Source organism: Equus asinus, chromosome 16 (assembly GCF_041296235.1).
Source record: "Equus asinus isolate D_3611 breed Donkey chromosome 16, EquAss-T2T_v2, whole genome shotgun sequence".
NCBI classification, from domain to species: domain Eukaryota; kingdom Metazoa; phylum Chordata; class Mammalia; order Perissodactyla; family Equidae; genus Equus; species Equus asinus.
Window position 1 is genome coordinate 20509595 of NC_091805.1, and position 21848 is coordinate 20531442.

Here is a 21848-nt window from a genome sequence, read left to right on the forward strand (position 1 = left end):
GGAGGAGGTCAAAGGACAAAGCTATTTCCGTTTCCGTACAGACAACAAAGAGGAAACACCATGGCGAAGGCCGGGCATAAGAGCGGCGGCAGCGGAAAGAAAGCCTTAAAACGAAAAGCCGCTACCGAAGAACCTCAAGAGGCTGCAGTCGCTGAAGATGGGGCAACGGAAAGCGGGGTCCAACCCCCGAAAGCGGCTGCCTTTCCCCCAGGCTTCAGCATCTCGGAGATTAAGAACAAACAGCGGCGACACTTGATGTTCACGCGATGGAAACAGCAGCAGCGGAAGGTACGAGGCGGGGGCGGAAGCGGCAGAACGCATGCGCGGTTTTCCTTCCGCGCGGGAGTGGGTGGGTGGTGGTGTTGCGTGGTGGTGTTGCACATGCGCGGTCACCCCTACCTAGGGTCCCGGGCAGCGGTGAATAATCCGGTAGGGTAAGAGAGTAAGGCTGTTGTGTCTTGCGTCCTTGCCCTGCTTTGGGGACTTTCTCTAGGTTCAGCTTTTTGCCTAAGCGTCAAGGGTTCCCTTCCTTACGGCTCATTCCGAGAGTCCTGGGCTGAGAATGAAAGCGAGAGGTGCTGCTCTCTTAGTGGAAATTACCCGCTCCTGACCAGGAGGCAGAAGTCTCCGTGTCCCCGCTCATCGCGGCCGCCTACCGTTGGTTAATTGCAGGAATCCGTAATACAGGCAGTACAGAAATCCAAAATGATGTTTCTCTGATTCCTGCAGCAGCTCTTAGCCGAAATTAGTCCTATAAAGTTTCTAGTAATTGTACTTACTCTTCACAGTGTTATCCTCATGTTGTTCTGGGAGGTAAACAGATAGGAAGAGAGAAAAACAAAGCCCAAGGTCACAGTGCTCATTTTTGGTTAAACTGCGATTAGAAGCACGCATTTGCTTATTCTTGGCACATCATACAAGTTCACACACGATGTTCTTTTTATTTGCCTACCTCCTCTTAGATTTTTTGAGGCCCTGAACTAAGTGTTAATCATCATAAGTGCCAAAGTGCTATTGGAGTATATAGAAGGTGCATCTAACCCATTCTGGTGTGCGAGTTGGGGAAAGAGTGTCTTAGAAGACTTCTGGGGAGTGTAATTTCCAATCTGAGACCTGATGGATTGAAAGTAAACAGACACTAGGAAAAAAAAGTATTCTCTGTTGTGTGTCAAGCATTCTGTTCAGAAATCTGCAGAAGATACAGATTTACAGTACAAACAATCCTAACTCACCTTGCAAGTTCTTAATAATTTTAAAAGCATGCTTTGGTTATACAATATGTCAGTAACCAGTAATGGTTTTATTGTAAACAACTTGAAAACTCATCTCCCATTCGCATTTGTTTCTAGTGCTTTTCAAGAGAAGCAACCAGCATAGCCGGGTGTTTCTTTAGGATGCAACTTGTTAGGAATGCAAAACAAAACAACAAAAACTTAACTTGTTTGGATATATATTTTGCACTTTCACTTAATTTGAGGTTTCACAGTAAAAGATAAAACTAGTGAAATTTTAAATATTCAGACTCGCCAATTTAGATTTTTTTCGAAGAAGCAAGATCTTTGTTAAAGAAATCATATTATTGGCCAGCTTATTTAGTTTATAATAATTTAGGTATGAAAATCTGGGTCAGGATTTTTTTTTGCTACATTACAAAGATTGCTCAGGTTAAGTATTCATAGCATTTGTAATTTGTAGCTTCAGTATGTGTTTGTGATGTGACTGGTGGTTTCTCAAATTGTTCTTTTTTTTTTTAACCCTTTAGGAAAAGTTGGCAGCTAAGAAAAAACTTAAGAAAGAGAGAGAGGCTCTTGGTGATAAGGTAAATTAAAAAAGCGCCATCTGCTTTCTGTCTTATATTAAGGAATGCTCCCTGATATTTATGTTAAATCACTCATTTAAAATTTATTATGAAATATTTCATTTGTATAAAAATAATAAACCCTTTTCTTTCCTTTACTCAGCTTAAGAAATAACGCATTAGCAAATAATATTCAAAGCCCGTTGTGTGCTTCTTCCTGATTGCTTTCCCCTCCAAAGATAACCACTCATGAAATTGCTGTTTATTGTTCCCATGCACTTCTTTATTACCTTTACTTTGTGTGTTTGGGTCCCTAAACAATGAACACAATGGTGATGTTTTGCATGTTTTCAACATTTCACATACATGGTATGTATACTTCAACTTCCTTATTTTACTTAATTTTATGTGTTTGAGAGGAAAGACACATCTCCCTGACTTTGGGAATGAAGAAACTCCCCAATTTAGGTCGTTAGCTGGAGTTCTTGTGACTTGAAACAAGGGCTCTTTGTCAGGCAGGGCTGGGGAAAGGCAGGACAGAGCCCCTTCTGTTATAGGGTTGGGGTGTGTGAGAATGAGAGCTGACACACAGGATATGAGTCTGAAGAGCGAGACTGGGAAGTGGGAGGAAGGTGAGATACCTGGATAGATTATGGCAAAGAAGAGAGCAGAGAGAATGCATCAAGAAAGGATTTGGCTATTTTTGTTGTATTGATAAGAAGTGAAACCTTTCTATTGAAAATTTTTAAAAGAACTGCTAAATGTTTCTACGTTATTGCACAGCTAAGTTATTTTCATTTTATTTATAATTAGTTCTAGGTTATGATTTACACTTGCAAAATTTTAAAAACGTACAATTCTTCCACTCTCATCTCTTAAGATGAGGTACCAAGTAAGGATAAGGGAAGGGAAAAATATAAAGACTGTATCCAAATGGAAAAACTCTGCTTTTCCATGTATTCTCTTAATAGTATTAGGTTAAATGACATGAAATTGCCAATATTAGACTGTTTTGACCTGCAAAATCCTGTAAAGCAATATTAGTCTCTTTTTAACTCTCAATAATCAGTCAATTATGGCAAACTAATATGCTGATTACCATTTGAAAATATCGCCATTCTTTTTTTTATTATTAATTTTTTTATTGCAGTAACATTGGATTATAACATTATATAATTTTCAGGTGTACATTGTAATGTATTTCTAATTCTGTGTAGATTACATCATGTTCACCACCCAAAGACTAATTATAATCCATCACCACACACGTGTGCCTATCACCCTTTTCTCCCTCCTCCCTCCCCCTTCCCCTATGGTAATCTCTGTTGCTGTGTATTTGTTTGTTGTTGTTTTTGTCTTCTACTTATGAGTGAGATCATCTGGTATTTGGCTTTCTCCTCCTGACTTATTTCACTCAGCATAATACCCTCAAGGACCATCCATGTTGTCACAAATGGCCAGATTTCATCATTTCTTATGGCTGAGTAGTATTCCATTATGTATATATACCACATCTTCTTTATCCATTCGTCCCTTAATGGGCACCTAGGTTGGTTCCAAGTCTTGGCTATTGTGAATAAGGCTGTGATGAACATAAGGGTGCATGTATCTTTATGAATTTGTGTTTTCAAGTTCTTTGGATAAATACCCAGCACTGGAATAGCTGGATCCTATGGTAGATCTATTCTTAATTTTCTGAGGATACTCCATACTGTTTTCCATAGTGGCTGCACCAGTTTGCACTCCCACCAGCAGTGTACAAGGGTTCCATTCTCTCTACATCCTTTCCAATGCTTATTGTTTCCTGTCTTGTTAATTACAGCCATTCTGATGGGATTGAGGTGATATCTCCTTGTGGTTTTGATTTGCATTTCTCTGATAGTTTTTTTTTTTTTTTGAGGAAGATTAGCCCTGAGCTAATTACTGCCAGTCTCCTCTATTTTTGCTGAGGAGGACTGGCCCTGAGCTAACATCCATGCCCATCTTCCTCTACTTTATATGTGGGACGCTTACCACAGCACGGCATCCCACGCGGTGCCATGTCCACAGCTGGGATCTGAACCGGCGAACCCCAGGCTGCCAAGAAGCGGAATGTGCGCGCTTAACCACTGTGCCACTGGCCCGGCCCCGCTTCTCCTAATTTTTAGGTTGTTTTTTCATTTTGTCGATGGTTTCCTCTGCTGTGCAAAAGCTTTTTAGTTTGACGTAGTCCCATTTGTTTATTTTTTTCTACTGTTTCCCTTGCCCAGTCAGACATGGTATTTGAAAAAATGCTGCTAAGACCGATGTCAAAGATCATACTGCTTATGTTTTCTTCTAGAAGTTTCATGGTTTCAGATCTTACATTCAAGTCTTTAATCCATTTTGAGTTGACTTTTGGGCATGGTGTAAGATAATGGTCTACTTTCATTCTTTTTTTTTTTTCCCCTAGATTGGCACCTGAGCTGACAACTGTTGCCAATCTTTTTTTTTTTTTTCGCTTTATCTCCCCAAATCCCCCCCGTACATAGTTGTATATCCAGTTGCAGGTCCCTCTAGTTGTGACATGTGGGATGCCGCCTCAACGTGGCCTGACAAGTGGTGCCATGTCGGCGCCCAGAATCTGAACCCGTGAAACCCTGGGCCGCCACAGCGGAGCCTGCTAACTTAACCACTTGGCCATGGGACTGGCCCCTACTTTCATCCTTTTGCTTGTAGCTCTCCAGTTTTCCCAACAACATTTATTGAAGAGACTCTCCTTTCTCCATGGTATGTTCTTGGCTCCCTTATCGAAAATTAGCTGTCCACAGATGTATAGGTTTATTTCTGGGCCCTCAATTCTGTTCCATTGATCTGTGTGTCTCTTTTTGTGCCAGTACCATGCTATTTTGGTTACTATAACTTTGTAGTATAGTTTGAAAGCAGGGAGTGTGATACCTCCAGCTTTGTTCTTTTTTCTCAGGAATCCTTTGGCTATTCGGGGTCTTTTGTTGTTCCATATAAATTTTAGGATTCCTTGTTCTATTTCTCTGAAAAATCTTGTTAGAACTTTGATAGGGATTGTGTTGAATCTAGATTGCTTTAGGAACTATGGACATCTTAACTATGTTAATTCTTCCAGTCCAAGAGCACGGAATATCTTTCCATTTCTTTCTGTCTTCTTCAGTTTCTTTCAACTATGTTTTATAGTTTTCTGTATACAGATTTTTCACTTCTTTGGTTAAGTTTATTCCTAGGTATTTATTCTTATTGTTGCGATGTAATGGAAGTGTATTCTTAATTTCTCTTTCTGCTACTTTGCTTTTAGTATATAGAAACACAACTGATTTATGTATGTTGATTTGGTACCATGCAACTTGACTGTATTCATTTATTATTTCTAAAATTGTTTTAGTGGATTCTTTAGGGTTTTCTATATATAAAATCATGTCATCTGCAAATAGTGACAGTTTCACTTCTTTTCCAATTTGGATCCCTTTTATTTCTTTTTCTTGCATGATTGCTCCAGCTAGGACTTCCAATACTGTGTTAAATAAGAGTGGTGAAAGCGAGCATCCTTGTCTTGTTCCTGTTCTCAGAAAGATGGCTTTCAGTTTTTCCCACTGAGAATGATATTAGCTGTGGGTTTGTCACATATGCCCTTGATTATGTTGAGGTATTTTCCTTCTATGTCCATTTTATTTAGAGTTTTTATCATAAATGGATGCTGTATCTTGTCAAATGCTTTCTCTGCATCTGTTGAGATGATCATGTGATTTTTATTCTCCATTTTGTTAATGTAGTATATCATGTTGATTGATTTGTGGATGTTGAACCATCCCTCCATCCCTGGAATAAATCCCACTTGATCATGGTGTATGATCTTTTTAGTGTAATGTTGTGTACGATTTGCTAGTATTTTGTTGAGGATTTTTGCATCGATGTTCATCAGTGATATTGGCCTGTAATTTTCTTCTTTTGTGTTGTCCTTGTCTGGTTTTGGTATCAGGATAATGTTGGCTTTGTAAAATGAGTTAGGAAGCTTCCCCTTCTCTTCAATTTTTTGGAAAAGTTTGAGAAGGATAGCTATTAAGTCTTTGAATGTTTGGTAGAATTCACCAGGGAAGCCATCTGGTCCTGGACTTTTATTTTGGGAGAGGTTTTTGATTACTGTTTCAATCTCCTTACTGGTGATTGGTCTACTCAAATTCTCTGCTTCTTCTTGATTCAGTTTTGGATGGCTGTATGATTCTAAGAATTTATCCGTTTCTTCTACATTATCCAATTTGTTGGCATACAGCTTTTCATAGTTTTCTCTTATAATCTTTTGTATTTCTGAGGTGTCTGTTGTAATTTCTCCTCTTTCATTTCTGAACTTATTCATTTGAGCCTTCTCTCTTTTTTTCTTAGTGAGTCTAGCTAAAGCTTTGTCAATTTTGTTTATCTTTTCGAAGAACCAGCTCTTGGTTTCATTGATTTCGAAAATATCACCCTTCTTGTTTTTTGGACTGAAAGATGACTTCCTAGAACTGCCTCCTTTAAAAACTTACTTAAAACTTAATATTTGTTTCATAGAGTAGTAAGAAATAAAATCCCAAATAGTTCAGCAGTTCAGATTTCTTCATACCACTGTTAGTGTACATATATTTTGAATTAGTTTTAGTTAACATATGCCTACAATTCTGTATTCCTGCTCCTTAACAGCTCATTTGCACAATTTTCTGGTCTAAGCTGAGTGTGTGTGATTGCTGATTCTAACCGTATTCTGTAGTGTTGAAGTGCCACAGTCATGACCCTGTGATTGGACATTTGCCCTATTTGCTGTTCACTTCCATTAACTACAGTGATATTACATATTTCTTTGGATAAATTGCTCCCCTCTTTTATTCCTTACCATAAATCCCCCAAACTGGAATTACTAGTTCAGCAGATAGAAATAGATTTGTAGCTTTTGTTATATATTTCTGAATAGCTTTCCGGAAGTATTGGAACAAAGCTACATATATGTGTACTTTTGTAATTTTTTCCATTCTGTTTGATATTTTTCTTCTTAGTGGATGATTATTTTGATCCCAGTTTCTTCTCTTTGCTGCCTCTGCCTGGTTTTAAGCCATTTCATTTGGTGTTAGCAGTTCTTCCAGTATGCATGTATCTCTGCTCAGAGAGTTAAAAACCCTCTTGATATCATTAGGATTGATGTAGCAGTGGGTTGAAATGAGCAACAGATTGAGTTTTAGATTTGTTTGCAGATTTCTGTTATTCTTTCCCAACCGTAATGAAAAATTATTAATGTAAAATGCTTCTAAAACCTACTCTTTTTTCTTTTATTTAGGCTCCACCAAAGCCTGTACCCAAGACCATTGACAACCAGCGAGTGTATGATGAAACCATAGTAGACCCTAATGATGAAGAGGTAATGTTAGACATCTTAAATAAATTTGGATGACCCCACTTGATAAATTACCTATTCATATGTTGACATTTAATTTAAAGTACTGGCTGGTCAAGTTGTATAATGGAGCGATTCAGCTGTATTGTTGGCATATTATCTTATTATTTGCTGTAGATTATTTTATAATTGAATTTCCCAGTAATTGTATAGAAAAAGGCAGTAATTGTATATATTCTAGAAATGTATTATATTTTATGCCTAGGTAAAGTTTTTGTCATTTAATCTCTGTATAGTACTTCAAGTGTTTCTTTTAGTACTTTTTGTTTTTGAGGAAGATTAGCCCTAAGCTAACTGCTGCCAATCCTCTTCTTTTTGCTGAGGAAGACTGGCCCTGAGCTAACATCCGTGCCCATCTTTCTCTACTTTATATGTGGGATGCCTGCCACACCATGGCATGCCAAGTGGTGCCATGTCTGCACCTGGGATCCGAACTGGCGAACCCCAGGCCACCAAAGAGAAGATAACCTTTTAACAAAGACTTGAAGGATGTGAAGAAATTAGCCGTCTTTGAATGAAAAGTACTCCAGGATCAGGGAGCAGCCAGTGCAAAAGCTCTAAGGCAGGGGTATGCTTAGTATGTTTTTGAGGCACAGCAAGGAGGCCAGCAGGCTAAAATTAAGTGAGCAAGGGGGAGGGTTGTAGAAGAGGTGCCAGAAAAGTATGGGAAAAGGAAGAGGCTGGATCAGTGACTTCATTGGCCATCATGAGGACTTTGGCTTTTACACTTAGGGAAATGAGGAGCCATTAGATGGTTTTTTTTTGTTTTGTTTTTGGGGTTCCTTTTGTGAAGAAAATTGGGCCTGAATTTAACCTCTTTTTGCCTGAGGAAGATTGTCACTGAGCTAATAGCTGTACCAACCTTCCTCTGTTTTGTGTGTTGGATGCTGCCACAGCATGGCTTGATGAGCAGTGTGTAGGTCTGCGCCCAGGATTCAAACCAGCAAACCCTGGGCTGCCAAAGTGGAGCACGCAAACTTAACCACTACACCACCGGGTGGCCCCCATTGTATGGTTTTGAACAGAGGAGTGATATGGTCGGACTTAATTTTTAAAAGTAGTCGATTGCCATACTGAGAATATAATTAGAGAGGTAAACAGACTAGTTAGGAGGCTACTGAAGTAATCCAGGAAAGAGATAATGATGATGATGACTTGGACCAGGGTGGTTACAGTGAGTGTTAAGAATTAATCTGATTCTGAGGTTTTGAGGGGTTTTATAGGTGTGTTTTGAAATTAGAGTCACTAGAATTTTTTGATAGATTGGATAAGGGGCGTGAGTGAAAAAGGATTCAAAGATGGTATTCAGGATTTTCCCCAAGCAGTTAGAAGCATGGAATTGTCATTGATGAGATATGGAAGAGGTCTTGGCTGGAGATAAATTGGGAATCGTAGGCATAAATGTAAAAGTTTCTCTAAATATTTGCTTAGTGGAGAATTTGTTGGGTCATGGGGTGTGTAAATGTTCAACTTTACAAGATAGTGCCAAAATGTTTTCCAAAGTAGTGGTTGTATCATTTCTGTACTCCCGTGGTATAAGAGTAGTTCCTGGTCATCCACATTCAGACTTGTGATAAAGAGCTAACTCACTGTGGTTTGAGTTTGCGTTTCCCTGATTCCTAGTGTGATTGAGCATCTTTTCATGCATTTGCTGTTTTCAATAGAGATATGTCCAGCTTATGTCTTTTGCCCAATTTTCCATACGATAGTATATTTTACTGATTTGTAGAACTTTATAAACTAAACTTTCATAATTGTTACAAGTATCTTCCAATTTATAGATTCTCTTTTTTACTTTCTCTATGATGTCTTTTGATGAACAAAAGTCGTTAATATAGTTAGGTTTTAAACTTTTAAAATATTTAGTGCTTTTTGCCATATTTAAAAAATCTTTCTCTATCCTGTGATCATATGTTCTCATATTTTTTTCTAAAAGAATTGAAGAGTTGCCTATCACATTTATGTACTTAAGCCTCAAGAATTGATTTCTCTGTTTGGTGTGAGAAAGGAAACCAATTTCTTTCTTTTTTCCCCTGCCCTCCCTCTCCTCTCCCCATATATCACCAAAAAGTTTCTCCAGCACCGTTTTTGGAGTAGTGCAACCTTTCCCCACAGTGAATTGTAATGCTTTGTCATATATCAGGTGTCTGTATCTGCTTGGCCTTTTTCCGGGCTTTCTGTTTGCTTAAGTCAATTTGTCACTGTATCAGTTTTTCACTTAATTATTTAGCTTCATGGTAAGTTTTGATATCTTTTAGGGCAAGAAGCCTCTCCCCACCCCCATCCTCAGATCCCTCTCTTCAGGAGTGTTCTCTTCCTGCACTTTTGTCCTTCACATAAAATTGTAAATTACTCTATATCAGGTCAGTTTGAGGATCCCTCTATGTATTGCTTCATTTAGGTCTTCTTTAAATACTGAAAATATTTCAATGAATTTCATAATTTTCTTCATACGGGTTTTACACATAAATCTCGTGAGAGCTATTCCTGATTATTTTATTTTTTTATTAGTGTAAATTGCATCTCTTTGAAAATTGTTCTATTTGCTGGTTTATAAAAATAGAGTTGATTTTTGGATGCTGATCTTCCAACCAGTAGTTTACCAAATTCATTTCTAATAATTTGTCTGAATATTGTTTTCATTTCATGTTTAGATAATCATTTCTGCAAATAAGTTTTGTTTCTTACTTTCAACCCATTAACAGTTTTTATTTCTCCCCCTGCCCCACTTTTGTGCTGTCTAGAACCTCCAGCATAATGTCAAATAAATAGATAAAGCAATAGTGGCATCTGCACCATGTTCCTGATTTTAAAGAGAATACTTCTAATGTGTCATTATTAATATTTGTGCCATTAATGGTAGATTATTTTTATGAATTAAGGAAATTACATTTATTCTCTTTTTGCTGGATTTTTTTGTTTTATCATGAATGGATATAGATTGTTATCAGATGCTTTTTTGCAAATATTGAGATAATTATGCACTTTTTCTGCAAATATTGAGAAGAGTGTGTAGTTTTTCTCCTTTATTGCACTATGAAGTAAATGAAATAGATTCTCTAATGTTAAACCTCTTTTACATTTTTGGGGTAAATCCAGTTTACCTATAATGTTTTATCTTTTTTAATGCATTGTTTTGGTTTGTAAATACTTTGCTTAGAATATGTACATCTGTTCATGAGTGAGACTGCAGTAATGTCCCCTTTTCATTCCTAATATTATTCACTTGGGCTTTTCACCAGAGATGTTTTGTTATTTTGTTATTCTTTTCAAACTACTTTTTTCTTTGATCCTCCTTGTTGAATCTTTGTTTTCTAATTCGTTTATATCTCCCCTTATCTTTATTGTTTATTTTCTTCCACGCTATGAGTTTATTCTGTCTTTATGTATTTGATTAATTAGCTCATTTTTCATCTTCTTTTCTAAGTAAGGCCACAAAATTCCCTGTAAGAACCACTTTTGGTATATCCTACAAGTTTTAAGATGTGTTACTTTCATTATTGTTCACATCTTCAGTATCTCTTTTAATGGAAGATGTGTTGATTTCTTGTAATTTCATTAGTTTTTTGCTTGATGTATTTTTTTATTTCATTAGTTTTCTCCTGATCCTTATTATTTCTTTTCTTCAGGGTTTCATTTGCTCTTCTTTTTCTAGCTTCTAAGGATAAAAACTTAGATTATACTTTTCTTTCTTTCTAATATAATCAAAGAAACCTCTGGTTTTCCCTGTGAGCACTACTTCAGCCACATCCCATAAATTTTGATGTGTTTGTTGTGTTTTCATTCTGTTCAAGATACTTTGTGATTTCTTCTTTGGCTCATCAATTTTTAAGAAGTGTGTTGTTTAATTTCCAAATATTTGAGGATTTCCCAGATTTCTTTCTGCTGTTGATTTCTGATTTAATTTTATTGTGGTTGTGGAACATACTTTGTTTGATTTTAGTCCTCTTCAATTAAAGAAACTGTTTCATGTCCTAGCATATGATCAATTCTGGATAATGTTCTGTGTGTACTGGAAAAATGTGTATTCTCCTGTTTTGAAGTAGATTGCTGTAAGAGTTGTTTCAAGTTGATTAATTGTGTCTTATATGTTCTTGCTGAATTTCTGCCTAGTTTTATCAGTTACTGAGAGAGGAGTATTGACATTTACAACTGTAATTGTTTAATTATTAATTTCTTCCATTCCTTTCTGTTTTGTTTCATGTCTTTTGGGGGCTTCTTTTATTAGGTGCGTATATATTTATAATTCTTATATCTTCCTGATGTGTAGACCCATAATCCAATATAAAATGCCCCTTATTGTCCCTAGCAATATTTCTTTTCTTAATGTCCATTTGTCTGATGTATATATAGCTACTTAAACTGTCTTATAGTTACTGTTTGCATAATATATCTTTTTTTTCTGTGCTTTTACTTTCAGTCAATTTGTCTTTGAATTTGAAGTGTCACTTACCGATACCAGGTGGTTCGATATTGTTTTTTTATTCAGTCTGACAATTAATATTTAATGTTGATTATTGATGTAGATTTCCATCTGCCGTTTTGCTGTTTTTTAACATATCTTATGTCTTTACTTTTCTCCTGTTCCTCCTTGACTGCTTCCCTTTTTTCTTAAATATTTTTTAGTATGGTATTTTAATTCCTCTTGATCATTTAAGCTATATTGAGTTTTTTTAGTGGTTGCTCTAGGAATTACAACATGCATCTTTAATTTATCACAATCCATCTAGGTAAATATATTGACATAATTCTGGTAAAATATAGCAAGTTTGCATCAGTATAGCTTCATTTCTTCTGCTATTGTGCTGTTATTGTCATTTGTACATAAATCTGTGTTGTAAACCTGGTGTTGTAATTACTGCTTTAAACAATCTCATGTTTTTTAAAAGAAATTAAGAGTGTACAGACACACACACAGTCTTACATGTTTACTTTCGTATTTACCATTTACAGTGCTCTTCTTTTCTTCCTCTGGATCTGAGTGGTACCTGGTGTCATTTTCTTTCAGCTTGAAGGATTTCTTTAAGTCTTTGTTTATGTTGCAGATCTAATAGCTAATTATTTCAGTTTTTGTTTAACTGAAAATGTGCTTATTTTGCCTTTATTTTTGAAAGATAATTTTGCAGGATGTAGAATTCTTGGTTGGCTTTTTTCTTTTAGTACTTTGAAAATATTCCATTGTATTTTGATCTTCATTATTTCTGATGAGAAATCAGCCATTAATCATCATTTCCCTCTATATGATTTATGTTTCTCTTATTTCTTTCAAAATTTTCTCTGATTTTGGGTTTTAGCAGTTTGATTCTGATGTGTTGAGGTATTTTTCTTTCTTTTCATCCTATGTGAGATTTGTTGAGCTTGGATCTGTAAGTTATAGAATTTTTCATCAAATTTGGGGAGTGTTCAGCCATTATTTCTTCAAAATATTTTTTTCTGCCCCTTTCACTCCTCTCTTTCTGGGAATCCCTTTTCACACACTGTTGAAATGGTTAACGTTGTCCTACAAGTTTCTCCAGCTTTGCCCCTTTTTCTATGATTGTTTTCTCTGTTGTTCAGATTGGGTAATATTTATTAATCTTTTTTCTAGTTCGTTGATCTTTCTGCTTTCTCGGATATGCTATTAAGTCCATATTCTCCTTTAACTCCTTGAATATATTTATTATAGCTGCTTTGAAATTTTTACTAAATTCAACATCTGCACCCACTCAGAATCAGTTTTTATTGACTGCTTTTTTCCTGATTATAGATCATACTTTCCTGTTTCTTTGCATATCTGATGTTTGGCTGAAAACTGGACATTTTAGATAGCATATTGCAGTATCTTTGGATTGTTTTATTTTTAAAGCATTATTAGGCTGTTCTGTTTTACTAGTTTGCCTAGACTTAAACTGTGGAATCTGTTTCCCTGACAGTGGCACTGTCTCCACTTATTTTTTTTTATTGTTATTTTTAACCTGACTCTATACAGGATTATCCCTGTGTGTAGGTGGCTTAATGGTGATCCAGTGATTTGGACAGAGGTTGTGTTGACACACCTTGAGCCACTAAGACGTACATACCTTCTGCCAACTGAGCTGTGTGTATTGAGGAATTCATTCAAAACTGGAGCCAGTTCTCACGTTTCCCTTGCTTTTCGTGTGTGCTGGATTCTCAGGTCTCTCCCATTTGGAGTTTAACTGTCAACTAGACATTTGTGGAGAGATTATCTCAGCCCCTCTATGGCTGTTTCACTTCCAGAGCTTTCCTTTAAATATCTCACTGGTCCACACCTACCCTGAATTGGGCCTTTGACCTTAGACTGGCAAAGCTAGGGTTTTCATACCCACACCTCCTCCCACCCTGAATTGAGTCCACCACCTCTGGATTTAAGATTGCTGGTTCTTGTCTACCATCAGACCTGAAGTTACTGTTTTCACCAAGTTGGTGTGGGAAATGGAATAGCTCTTGGCAAGATTCCTGATATTCTCATCTACAGCTATAGCCATTTTTCAGGAATAAATGGATCTCAGTTTGTGTCCTGAAATTGTTTTTGACATTTTTTTCCAGTTTTATACTGTATTCTACAGAGAGGAAATCACCCAACCTCTTCATATTGCCATTAACATTAAGTCCCACCCAGGCTTTACTTAAATCCACTATCAGCTAGGTAGTTATTGTCATAGAATCCGTACTTTTAAAATTCTGACCCAGTATAGAGTATTTGATGTAAAATTCTCTCTTTCTGTTCTCAGGTTGCTTATGATGAAGCTACAGATGAATTTGCTTCTTACTTCAACAGACAAACTTCTCCCAAGATTCTCATCACAACATCAGATAGACCTCATGGGGTAATAAATATATCAATTAGTACAGTTCTTGAATCCCTAATTTCCTTTTATTACTTAGACTATTTAAAAGAACTTGTTTAGAAGAGTTAATTATTAGATTAACTCTTCAGATAAGCTAAATAAAATGTAGTACTGGTGATGTGTGGTTCACTAAGCATGATTCTTCAGGATAGGGTTTCTCAGCCTCAGCAATGTTAACATTTTGGGCTGTATAATTTTTGTTATGGGGGTTGTCCTGTTCATTATAGGATGTTTAGCAGCATCCCTGGCCTCTATCAGCTAGATACCAGTAGCAGCCATCGCCCCCACCACCACTAGTCGTAACCACCGAAAATGTTTTCAGACATTGCCAAATGTCCCCTGGTGGGGCAGAATCACCCCAAGTTGAGAATCACTGCTTTAGGATGATCAGCCTTTGATAAAGCATGAAACACTGTTCAGATTTCATTCTTTCCCTAGCCTTGCTCTCTGTTAATAATACTACCTAACAGTAATCGTTACTCCTTTCCTTACAAATGTATACCATATAAGATTTTTTTCTTTTTCACTTTTGAGCATTTTTGCTATTTTGTTTTACAGAGAACTGTACGACTCTGTGAACAGCTGTCCACAGTTATACCAAACTCACATGTTTATTATAGAAGAGGACTAGCTCTGAAAAAGATTATTCCACAGTGCATATCAAGAGATTTCACAGATCTGATCGTTATTAATGAAGATCGTAAAACACCAAGTATCCTTTGTTTTTTAAAGAAGTTTTCCTGTCTTCACTTTCATTTAAAATATGTTTAAAAGAATAAAGAAATGTCCCCTGTAACTTTCAAAACATAGTTTTAAAGTAGAAAATTATGTATCTCTATCCAAGATTCTGTGAACTAGTTTTTCCTCTCCTTTCAGCAGACATTCATCAAGCACAGGCTACAGGGAAGACATTATTTTAATCCTTAGTAAAAGATGGCGGAGATAAGAGACAGCTTCTGGGAATTCGTAATCTAATAGGATAAAATAGACATGTAAACTAAGAAAACTAAAATATGAGTAGTACAATTAAAGAGAGAAATATAGGAGACAGTGCAAACTCTGACTGTAAAATCTGCCCTGAGGATATCAGAGAGGAAGGACTTGACATAGAAAGATGCTTAAGCTCAGCTACGTGGATAAGGGTGAATGAGGTGGATAAGACAGAGAAAGAGTGTCCAGTGCAGAGAGAAGACCATAATTGAAAGATAGAGGTGTGAAATAGCTCACTCAGTTGGGGATCTGCAAATAATTTGATATGGCTAGATTTTTATGTTGCAAGAGACGGTATCACAGGATTACGTTTTGAGCCCTTATTGTATATTTGCCAGTGTTTCAGATACCAAGAGTAACCTCTCCTTTTTCTATGAGTCTCAGATTCAAGGTGAATGTGTCACCTAAACCCACTATATGACTTGTTTTGAGATAAGAGATCACATAAAGGATGCCTAGATTTGTTCTTGTGATTGCTGTTGTTTTACTTATTTATCGAATGGTGGCTGTGAATTAAGTGACTTTAAACATGATCAGTTAAATGGGTCAACATTATTAAAATTAAGAATTTGCAAAAAACATAGGACTTTCCTACTGTCAGGATAATGTATATATTTTCTAAGTAAGTAAATATATATATATATATAATGGTTTAAAAGCTACTTTTTAAAAATCTAAGTAACTTTTATGGCTTTTCTTGTTTTTACTGGAAGTTAGTGACATTATCCACTTGTACTAGTTGCTTTCCAGAAACTAAAATAGACTTAAACTAGCTTTGAAATGTGGTGTTTTGTTGGCCATATTTTAATTTGGCTTGGATTGTGGGTTAATATACCAAAGTAACTAAATTTCTTAAATACTTAACTATTCCAGAAAAGATCTATTTTTAAGGTAGTTGCTGCCCTTTTTAAAGCTACCCCTCAAAGTAAAGTGGCAGGGTCAGTTTTCCTCTCTTTATTTTTGGCAGTTAAAAAATCATCATCATTTCAAGGCTACTAGTAACTTTTTGCTAAGAAGCAGATATTCATCAATTCAGTAAACATTCTATCCTTGTTTTATCTGAGGCATTTTATTATAGGTACATAAGTTTCACTTACACCATCTATTGCCTTTAGAAAACTTAACATTCTCTTTTCTTTGTAAAATGGTATTGTCTTTTTACCTAAAATTTATTAATAGTTTTCTATTGGACACCTGGTAGGGTAAGTTAAGCATCAGATAATTAAGGTACCATCAGTATGCAGATCTGATTTTTATTAATGAAATAACTAAGTTAAATAATTTAATCTGAATATGAAACTGTCTACTCCCGTGCACATAAACATATATAAATATACACACACACATGCATACGTATGTATCCTAAGATTTTTGCATACAGAATTATACAGCAGTTTCTAAAAGTCCTAATGAATGGAATTTTTTAAAGTATAATGCTGCTTGGATGTGTTGGTTTTTATAATTTCAAAGATATTTCACTTTTCTGATATCCAGTAATGCAGCTGATGGCAAAGTATTGGTGAAAGACAGTAGGAAATCAGACCTCTTAATTTGCTTTTGTCTTCTCTGTTAACAGAGAATGATCTTCAGACTAATAAGGACATTGGTAAGAGGGGATTGGAAGTCCATCTTGGATAAAGAGATTGTAAGATGAGGCCTAGAAACTCTGAATGAGGTCAGTTATCCTGGCTTCAGAGAACCTGTGCGCAGACTTGTCAATGAAGACTGCGCTACTCTTTGAGGAAGATATGAGACAGGCAAATGGAGTTAGGATTTTTAAAGGACAGAGGGGGAAAGTGGACTACTGGTTAATCTTTGCTGTGATCCAGAAAAAAAATGTAGAATAATTAAAGAAAGAATAATTTGTAAGCACCTCATAGGAATAGTGGTGATTCTTAGAGACTCAACATGGGCTCAAAATAACAAATCATGACTGCTAATGATGACACTTGGAGAAAAGTTGAAAGAACTGAGAATATTCAGCCTGTGGGTGATTAGAATTTGGGAACATGACAACTGTCTAAAGATATGGGAAATATTGAAGGGTAGAAATTTAGAGGAATGTAAATTTTTGACTTATTCTGGAAAAGAATTTTGTCAACTATCTAAACTGTAGCCTAGTGGCTTTGGGTCAGGCAGATGTGATGCCAAATACAGACTTTGTTACTTGCTACTCTTGTGACTTGATACTCACTTTCTTGGCCACTAAGTTTTCTTATATTTTAAATGTAGGAAATAATACCTATCTTTAGGATTCCTACAGGATCCCATTAAATGTATTGTTTCTAAAGCATAGTGCCTTACCTATAGTAGGCATTTCAGTAAATGTTGTGGTGTAGTGGGAAGCATGGAGGCTTTTCCTGGACAGACCTACATCTTATATTCATAATTTGTAAATGGAAATTTGAGATAGGATAATTCATTGTGCTATACTCTTGGCAGCTTTGAATGTTTTGCATTTCTGGCCTTTGGGTACTAAAAAGCCAATTTCACTTCAAGTCATCATGACAAACAAAATGCCTCTATACATTTCCAAATGTGGGCAGCTGCCAGTCAAGGGCCTGGGCACTGGTGTAATCCCACCCGAGTTGAGATCTACTGCCACCTACCTCTGAAACTTGAGCTAACTTACCTGACCCTTCTCTGCCTCTTTTCCTCATTATTGAAATAGGGATGACAACTCCTATTTTGCATGGTTTGTGTTGGAGACTAGAAGTAATATAAACAGACCTTTTTGTACAGTGCAGGTACTTAGGAATTCATAAGTTTGAATTTTGTAGTTTGCTTTTGACAGAAACCACAATTTAGTGGGAATGTTCTAGAAAGGATTCAAGCATTGATTTAGGTTGCAAGAAATGACCTTTACCTCTCTTAACCCCCTTAGATTTTATGATTTTTTTTCAATTTGCAAATGATGAAATTGAACCCGTGGTGAATCTTTGAAAAGGAGGAAAGAATTCAAACAATTACTGATAATCTGCTATATGGTAGGCACTAGTATCTGTCAAAAACAGATCTGTCTTCCAAGAGCTAATGGATTAGTTGGGAAGAAAGGCATTTACATGACTATAACTCAAGTGACAAGTGCTATAGTTAGTAACAGTGAGAGCTGAGAAGATACAGAGCTTAATTTTGACTGTGAAAAGAGGTGGCATTTGAAGTGGGCCTTGATGAGTAAAATATTACAGGAATTTGAAATAGTACGAGCAAAAAATACATGATAGGATTAATGTGTATGGTGTCTAAGAGATTGTGTCAGTGCCTACCACTTAGGAAATAGCATGGGGAGACATAAGGGGAAACAAGTTAGGAACGTAGTTTGGAGCCACATTGAGTGTCATACTGATGTCTTTATTCTGTAGATGAGTCTGGTGAGAGTAGCTTGAAATTAGCTGCAGCTGTCAAAACTTGAGGTATCTAGTTTGTTTTTCACGTAGTACATGAGAAACTATGATCCAGATCCAATGACACAGCAAAGTCCCATAGCTTACTTATAGAATGAAGGCCTAAATCCATACTTGATTTACAATCTGTTAGAAGATGTACTTGAAATGGTAAGAGAGAGGGAAGACCATCCAGGATACTGTTTAATAATCTAGATGGAAAATCTCAAGGACCTTAACTAAGACAATTAACAGTAAGGGTAGAGGAGATGTACAAGTGAGGAACTTAGGAAGGTAAAAAGCAATAAATAGGATTTGGTAGGAGAGGAGGAAATTGAAGATAACCAATTTCATCATTGGATGAATGGGAGAGTGTAATGCCACTATAAAAAGATGGCAGTGTGTTTTGTAAAACTCATATTGTGTGGACATGATCTCTTTTTAAGGAGATGTGCAAAACAATCTCCTTTTAAGTTTCAGTATTTGAAAGAATCAAATTGTGCTACAAAGATTTGAGGAATGTTTTAAATAGGTAGTAATCTTAGTTTGCTGCATCTAGGATTTTTAAAACCCTTGGGCTGCTAACCCTGCTGAGTAAATAGGTGTCTTATATTTAATTTGTAGATTAAAACTGAGTGTCTAGCACAATTCTCTGTTCATGGTAGACAATCAATAGATGCTTATTAGTTGGTTGATTTTAATTTGTGGTACAGTAATCTCAAGACTAAAAGCTTGTCTCTTGAGAAACACTAATAACCTTGATTTCAAGAAGAGAATTTAAGAGTATCTGGTCTTTTGGGATGATATTCAAAGCTGACAGTATATCCTGATCTTACAAATGTATATATAAACTTACACAAGTGTGCATTTTTAGGGTTATAAGGCCTCTGAACATTCTATTTACAACACTAAACTTATTCTAGAATCCCATCCTCTTATCATTCCTGTTAAGAGTAGTGGACCTTAAGTAGTTCTTTTTGTCTACTTTAGTTGAATGCTCGACATAACCCTATTGAGGGTGATGACCAGCTGTTTATCATATTTTGAAAAGAGAAAAAGTAAGACAACTATAGGTTAATGTTTTTCTGAGAGATTTAGGTTGACTTATGTGTCTCGAGTTTGGGGTATGGTAAGAAAATTTCCATTAACCCAGAGGAATACATGCACCCACCTATTCCTAGCTACAGATTTTAGGAGCCTTTGGGCATACAGAAGACCAGTGATTTAAACAATTTAAGATTTCGATTACAGAGTTCAGTGTGTTCTTAGCTTTATGAACAGATGGATTAATTTTGAGTCACTTGCCAAATGGCCCAACGGCTCATTTTAAAATGAGCAGCGTTCGTCTGCGTAAAGAAATTAAGGTAAGTTTTATGCATTCGATTGGCATTGGTCTCCTCATAGTATTTGACTGGCAGATACTTTTTTAGATCTGATTGATTTTAATAAGGGCATTTGCTCTCCTGATTAAACCAGTAGTTTTATCTACTGACAGTTTTCTTGTGAGATTGGAATTTAGTTATGGCAGACAGGCACATTGCTTCATTGCTAGAAATATGTTACTTTGCTAACAGGACTTTCTTTTTGGTGCATTCACGGCATATAAAATAATTTTAGATACATCTTATTTCATGGGTTTGATAAGCCATCTGTGGTTGTCTGTCATTAAGCAGAATAACTTTAAAATTTTTGAAATATTTTATCTAAATTCTAAAACTTGAAATTACAATGAGATAGTTTTGCCAATTAACTTAGTTATTATGATTTTTCATCATTTTTCTAGAGACGAGGCAAGGACCCCACAGAACACATACCCGAAATAATTCTGAATAATTTTACAACACGGCTGGGTCATTCTATTGGACGTATGTTTGCATCTCTCTTTCCCCATAATCCTCAATTTATTGGAAGGCAGGTTGCCACGTTCCACAATCAACGAGATTATATCTTCTTCAGATTTCACAGGTGAGAAAGATACTTTAACTCCTTGGACTTTGGCTTCACTCATGAAATAGATTAGAAAACAGGATTATGTTGAAAATGTATTGTGATAAGTATTGAAAATGAGAAATAATTTAAAGTATCTTTTGAGCCCTGTCATAATGTTAAAGAAATAACACTTGGGTTAATTCAGACTAATTTCCTTACTCTTTTATTTTCTTTACCTTTGAAGATACATATTCAAGAGTGAAAAGAAAGTGGGAATTCAGGAACTTGGACCACGTTTTACCTTAAAATTACGATCTCTTCAGAAAGGGACCTTTGATTCTAAATATGGAGAATATGAATGGGTCCATAAGGTATGTGCTTACTCTTTGAAAAGCCATTTAGATGATTTTAAAAGTATGGAATGAGAAGGAAACCATGTATTTTAAGCTTTAGGCATTTATACCTTAAGTTACACTTAAGAATTTCTTCCCCCATGAGCTAGAAAGAACTAATCTCTGATATGGTGTTTGAGTCTGGTGATTAGTCCTAATTCATCTGAAGTATCCTAAAGATCAGTAGTTCTCAAAGTGGGACCAGCAACAGCACCTAGAACCTGTTAAGAAGGCAAATTTTGGGGCCACAGACCTACTGAATCAGCAGCTTGAGGAGTGGGGACTCAGCAATCTGTTTATAAGCCTGTGTTACAACATGATTCTGCTGCATTCTTGAGAACTATTTCTATAGAGGTTTTGTAGAAGTTTGGAGATCATCATTTTAAATCATCAATGAAAACTTCAATATTTTAAAACATGTTTTGTCTAGTAAGCAATATTTCACTTAAGTATGATAAAATTTTACATACACATATATTTGAACAGTAATTTCCAATACCTTTATTTAGACCTAAAGACTCTTCAGTCTGAGACAAACCCATAGTTTTTTAGCACTGTTAACTATGTATTGTTTGTACTTTTTTCCCCTAACTTTCAGCCCCGGGAAATGGATACAAGTAGAAGAAAATTCCATTTGTAAAGTACTGAGGGAATAGTATTGGATTTTGCTGAAGAGGCGTATTTTCATTTTGTGACAGAAGACCTTTTTCAAAATGGCATTTACTGATTTCATAAACCTTCTTTCAAGCTGGACAAATTACCAGGTGCCATGAATTGCTACTCACGTTTATGTATCAGATACAAATAAAAGTCATTTTGGTGAGAGTTTATAAGTTGTAATTTAGGTTTCCTAAAACTTAAGTCTCTTATTTTTGGGTCATTGTGAGTAATTTCACTTGGAATCAAGATTCAAACTAACTTTCCCATTTGCTCTTTCACGGAACATGTAGGCTAGAGAGAAATACAGTGCTTGGTAAATACCTTGCAACCCACTGGTTTTCTACCAGACTAATCTTGGATCAGGTACATAGTTTTAACTGTTTCCTGAATGAATATATTGGAAGCCAGATTTTTTAACATTCCCTTAAGCCTTTCAGAAGG

At 36.0% G+C, this 21848-nt stretch overlaps 1 protein-coding gene across 1 annotated transcript; it reads left to right on the plus strand.

Moving 5' to 3' along the window:
* Positions 1-60: 60 nt before the first annotated feature.
* RPF1 (ribosome production factor 1 homolog) lies at positions 61-21580 on the plus strand. The gene is made up of 9 exons (XM_014830038.3): positions 61-288; positions 1763-1819; positions 7089-7169; positions 13937-14032; positions 14612-14765; positions 19708-19790; positions 20210-20391; positions 20600-20726; positions 21346-21580. Exons 1-9 carry the CDS (start codon positions 61-63, stop codon positions 21385-21387), a joined length of 1050 nt encoding a protein of 349 aa, XP_014685524.1. The 3' UTR covers positions 21388-21580.
* The last annotated feature ends 268 nt before the right edge of the window (positions 21581-21848 follow it).

What these genes read in the sequence shown, in the direction of transcription:
- RPF1 (XM_014830038.3), top strand. Translation starts at nt 61, where the DNA reads ATGGCGAAGGCCGGGCATAAGAGCGGCGGCAGCGGAAAGAAAGCCTTA. An exon ending in GAGAGGCTCTTGGTGATAAG is followed by an intron (nt 1,820 to 7,088) that starts GTAAATTAAAAA and finishes TCTTTTATTTAG; the next exon opens with GCTCCACCAAAGCCTGTACC. An exon ending in ATCTTCTTCAGATTTCACAG is followed by an intron (nt 20,392 to 20,599) that starts GTGAGAAAGATA and finishes TTACCTTTGAAG; the next exon opens with ATACATATTCAAGAGTGAAA.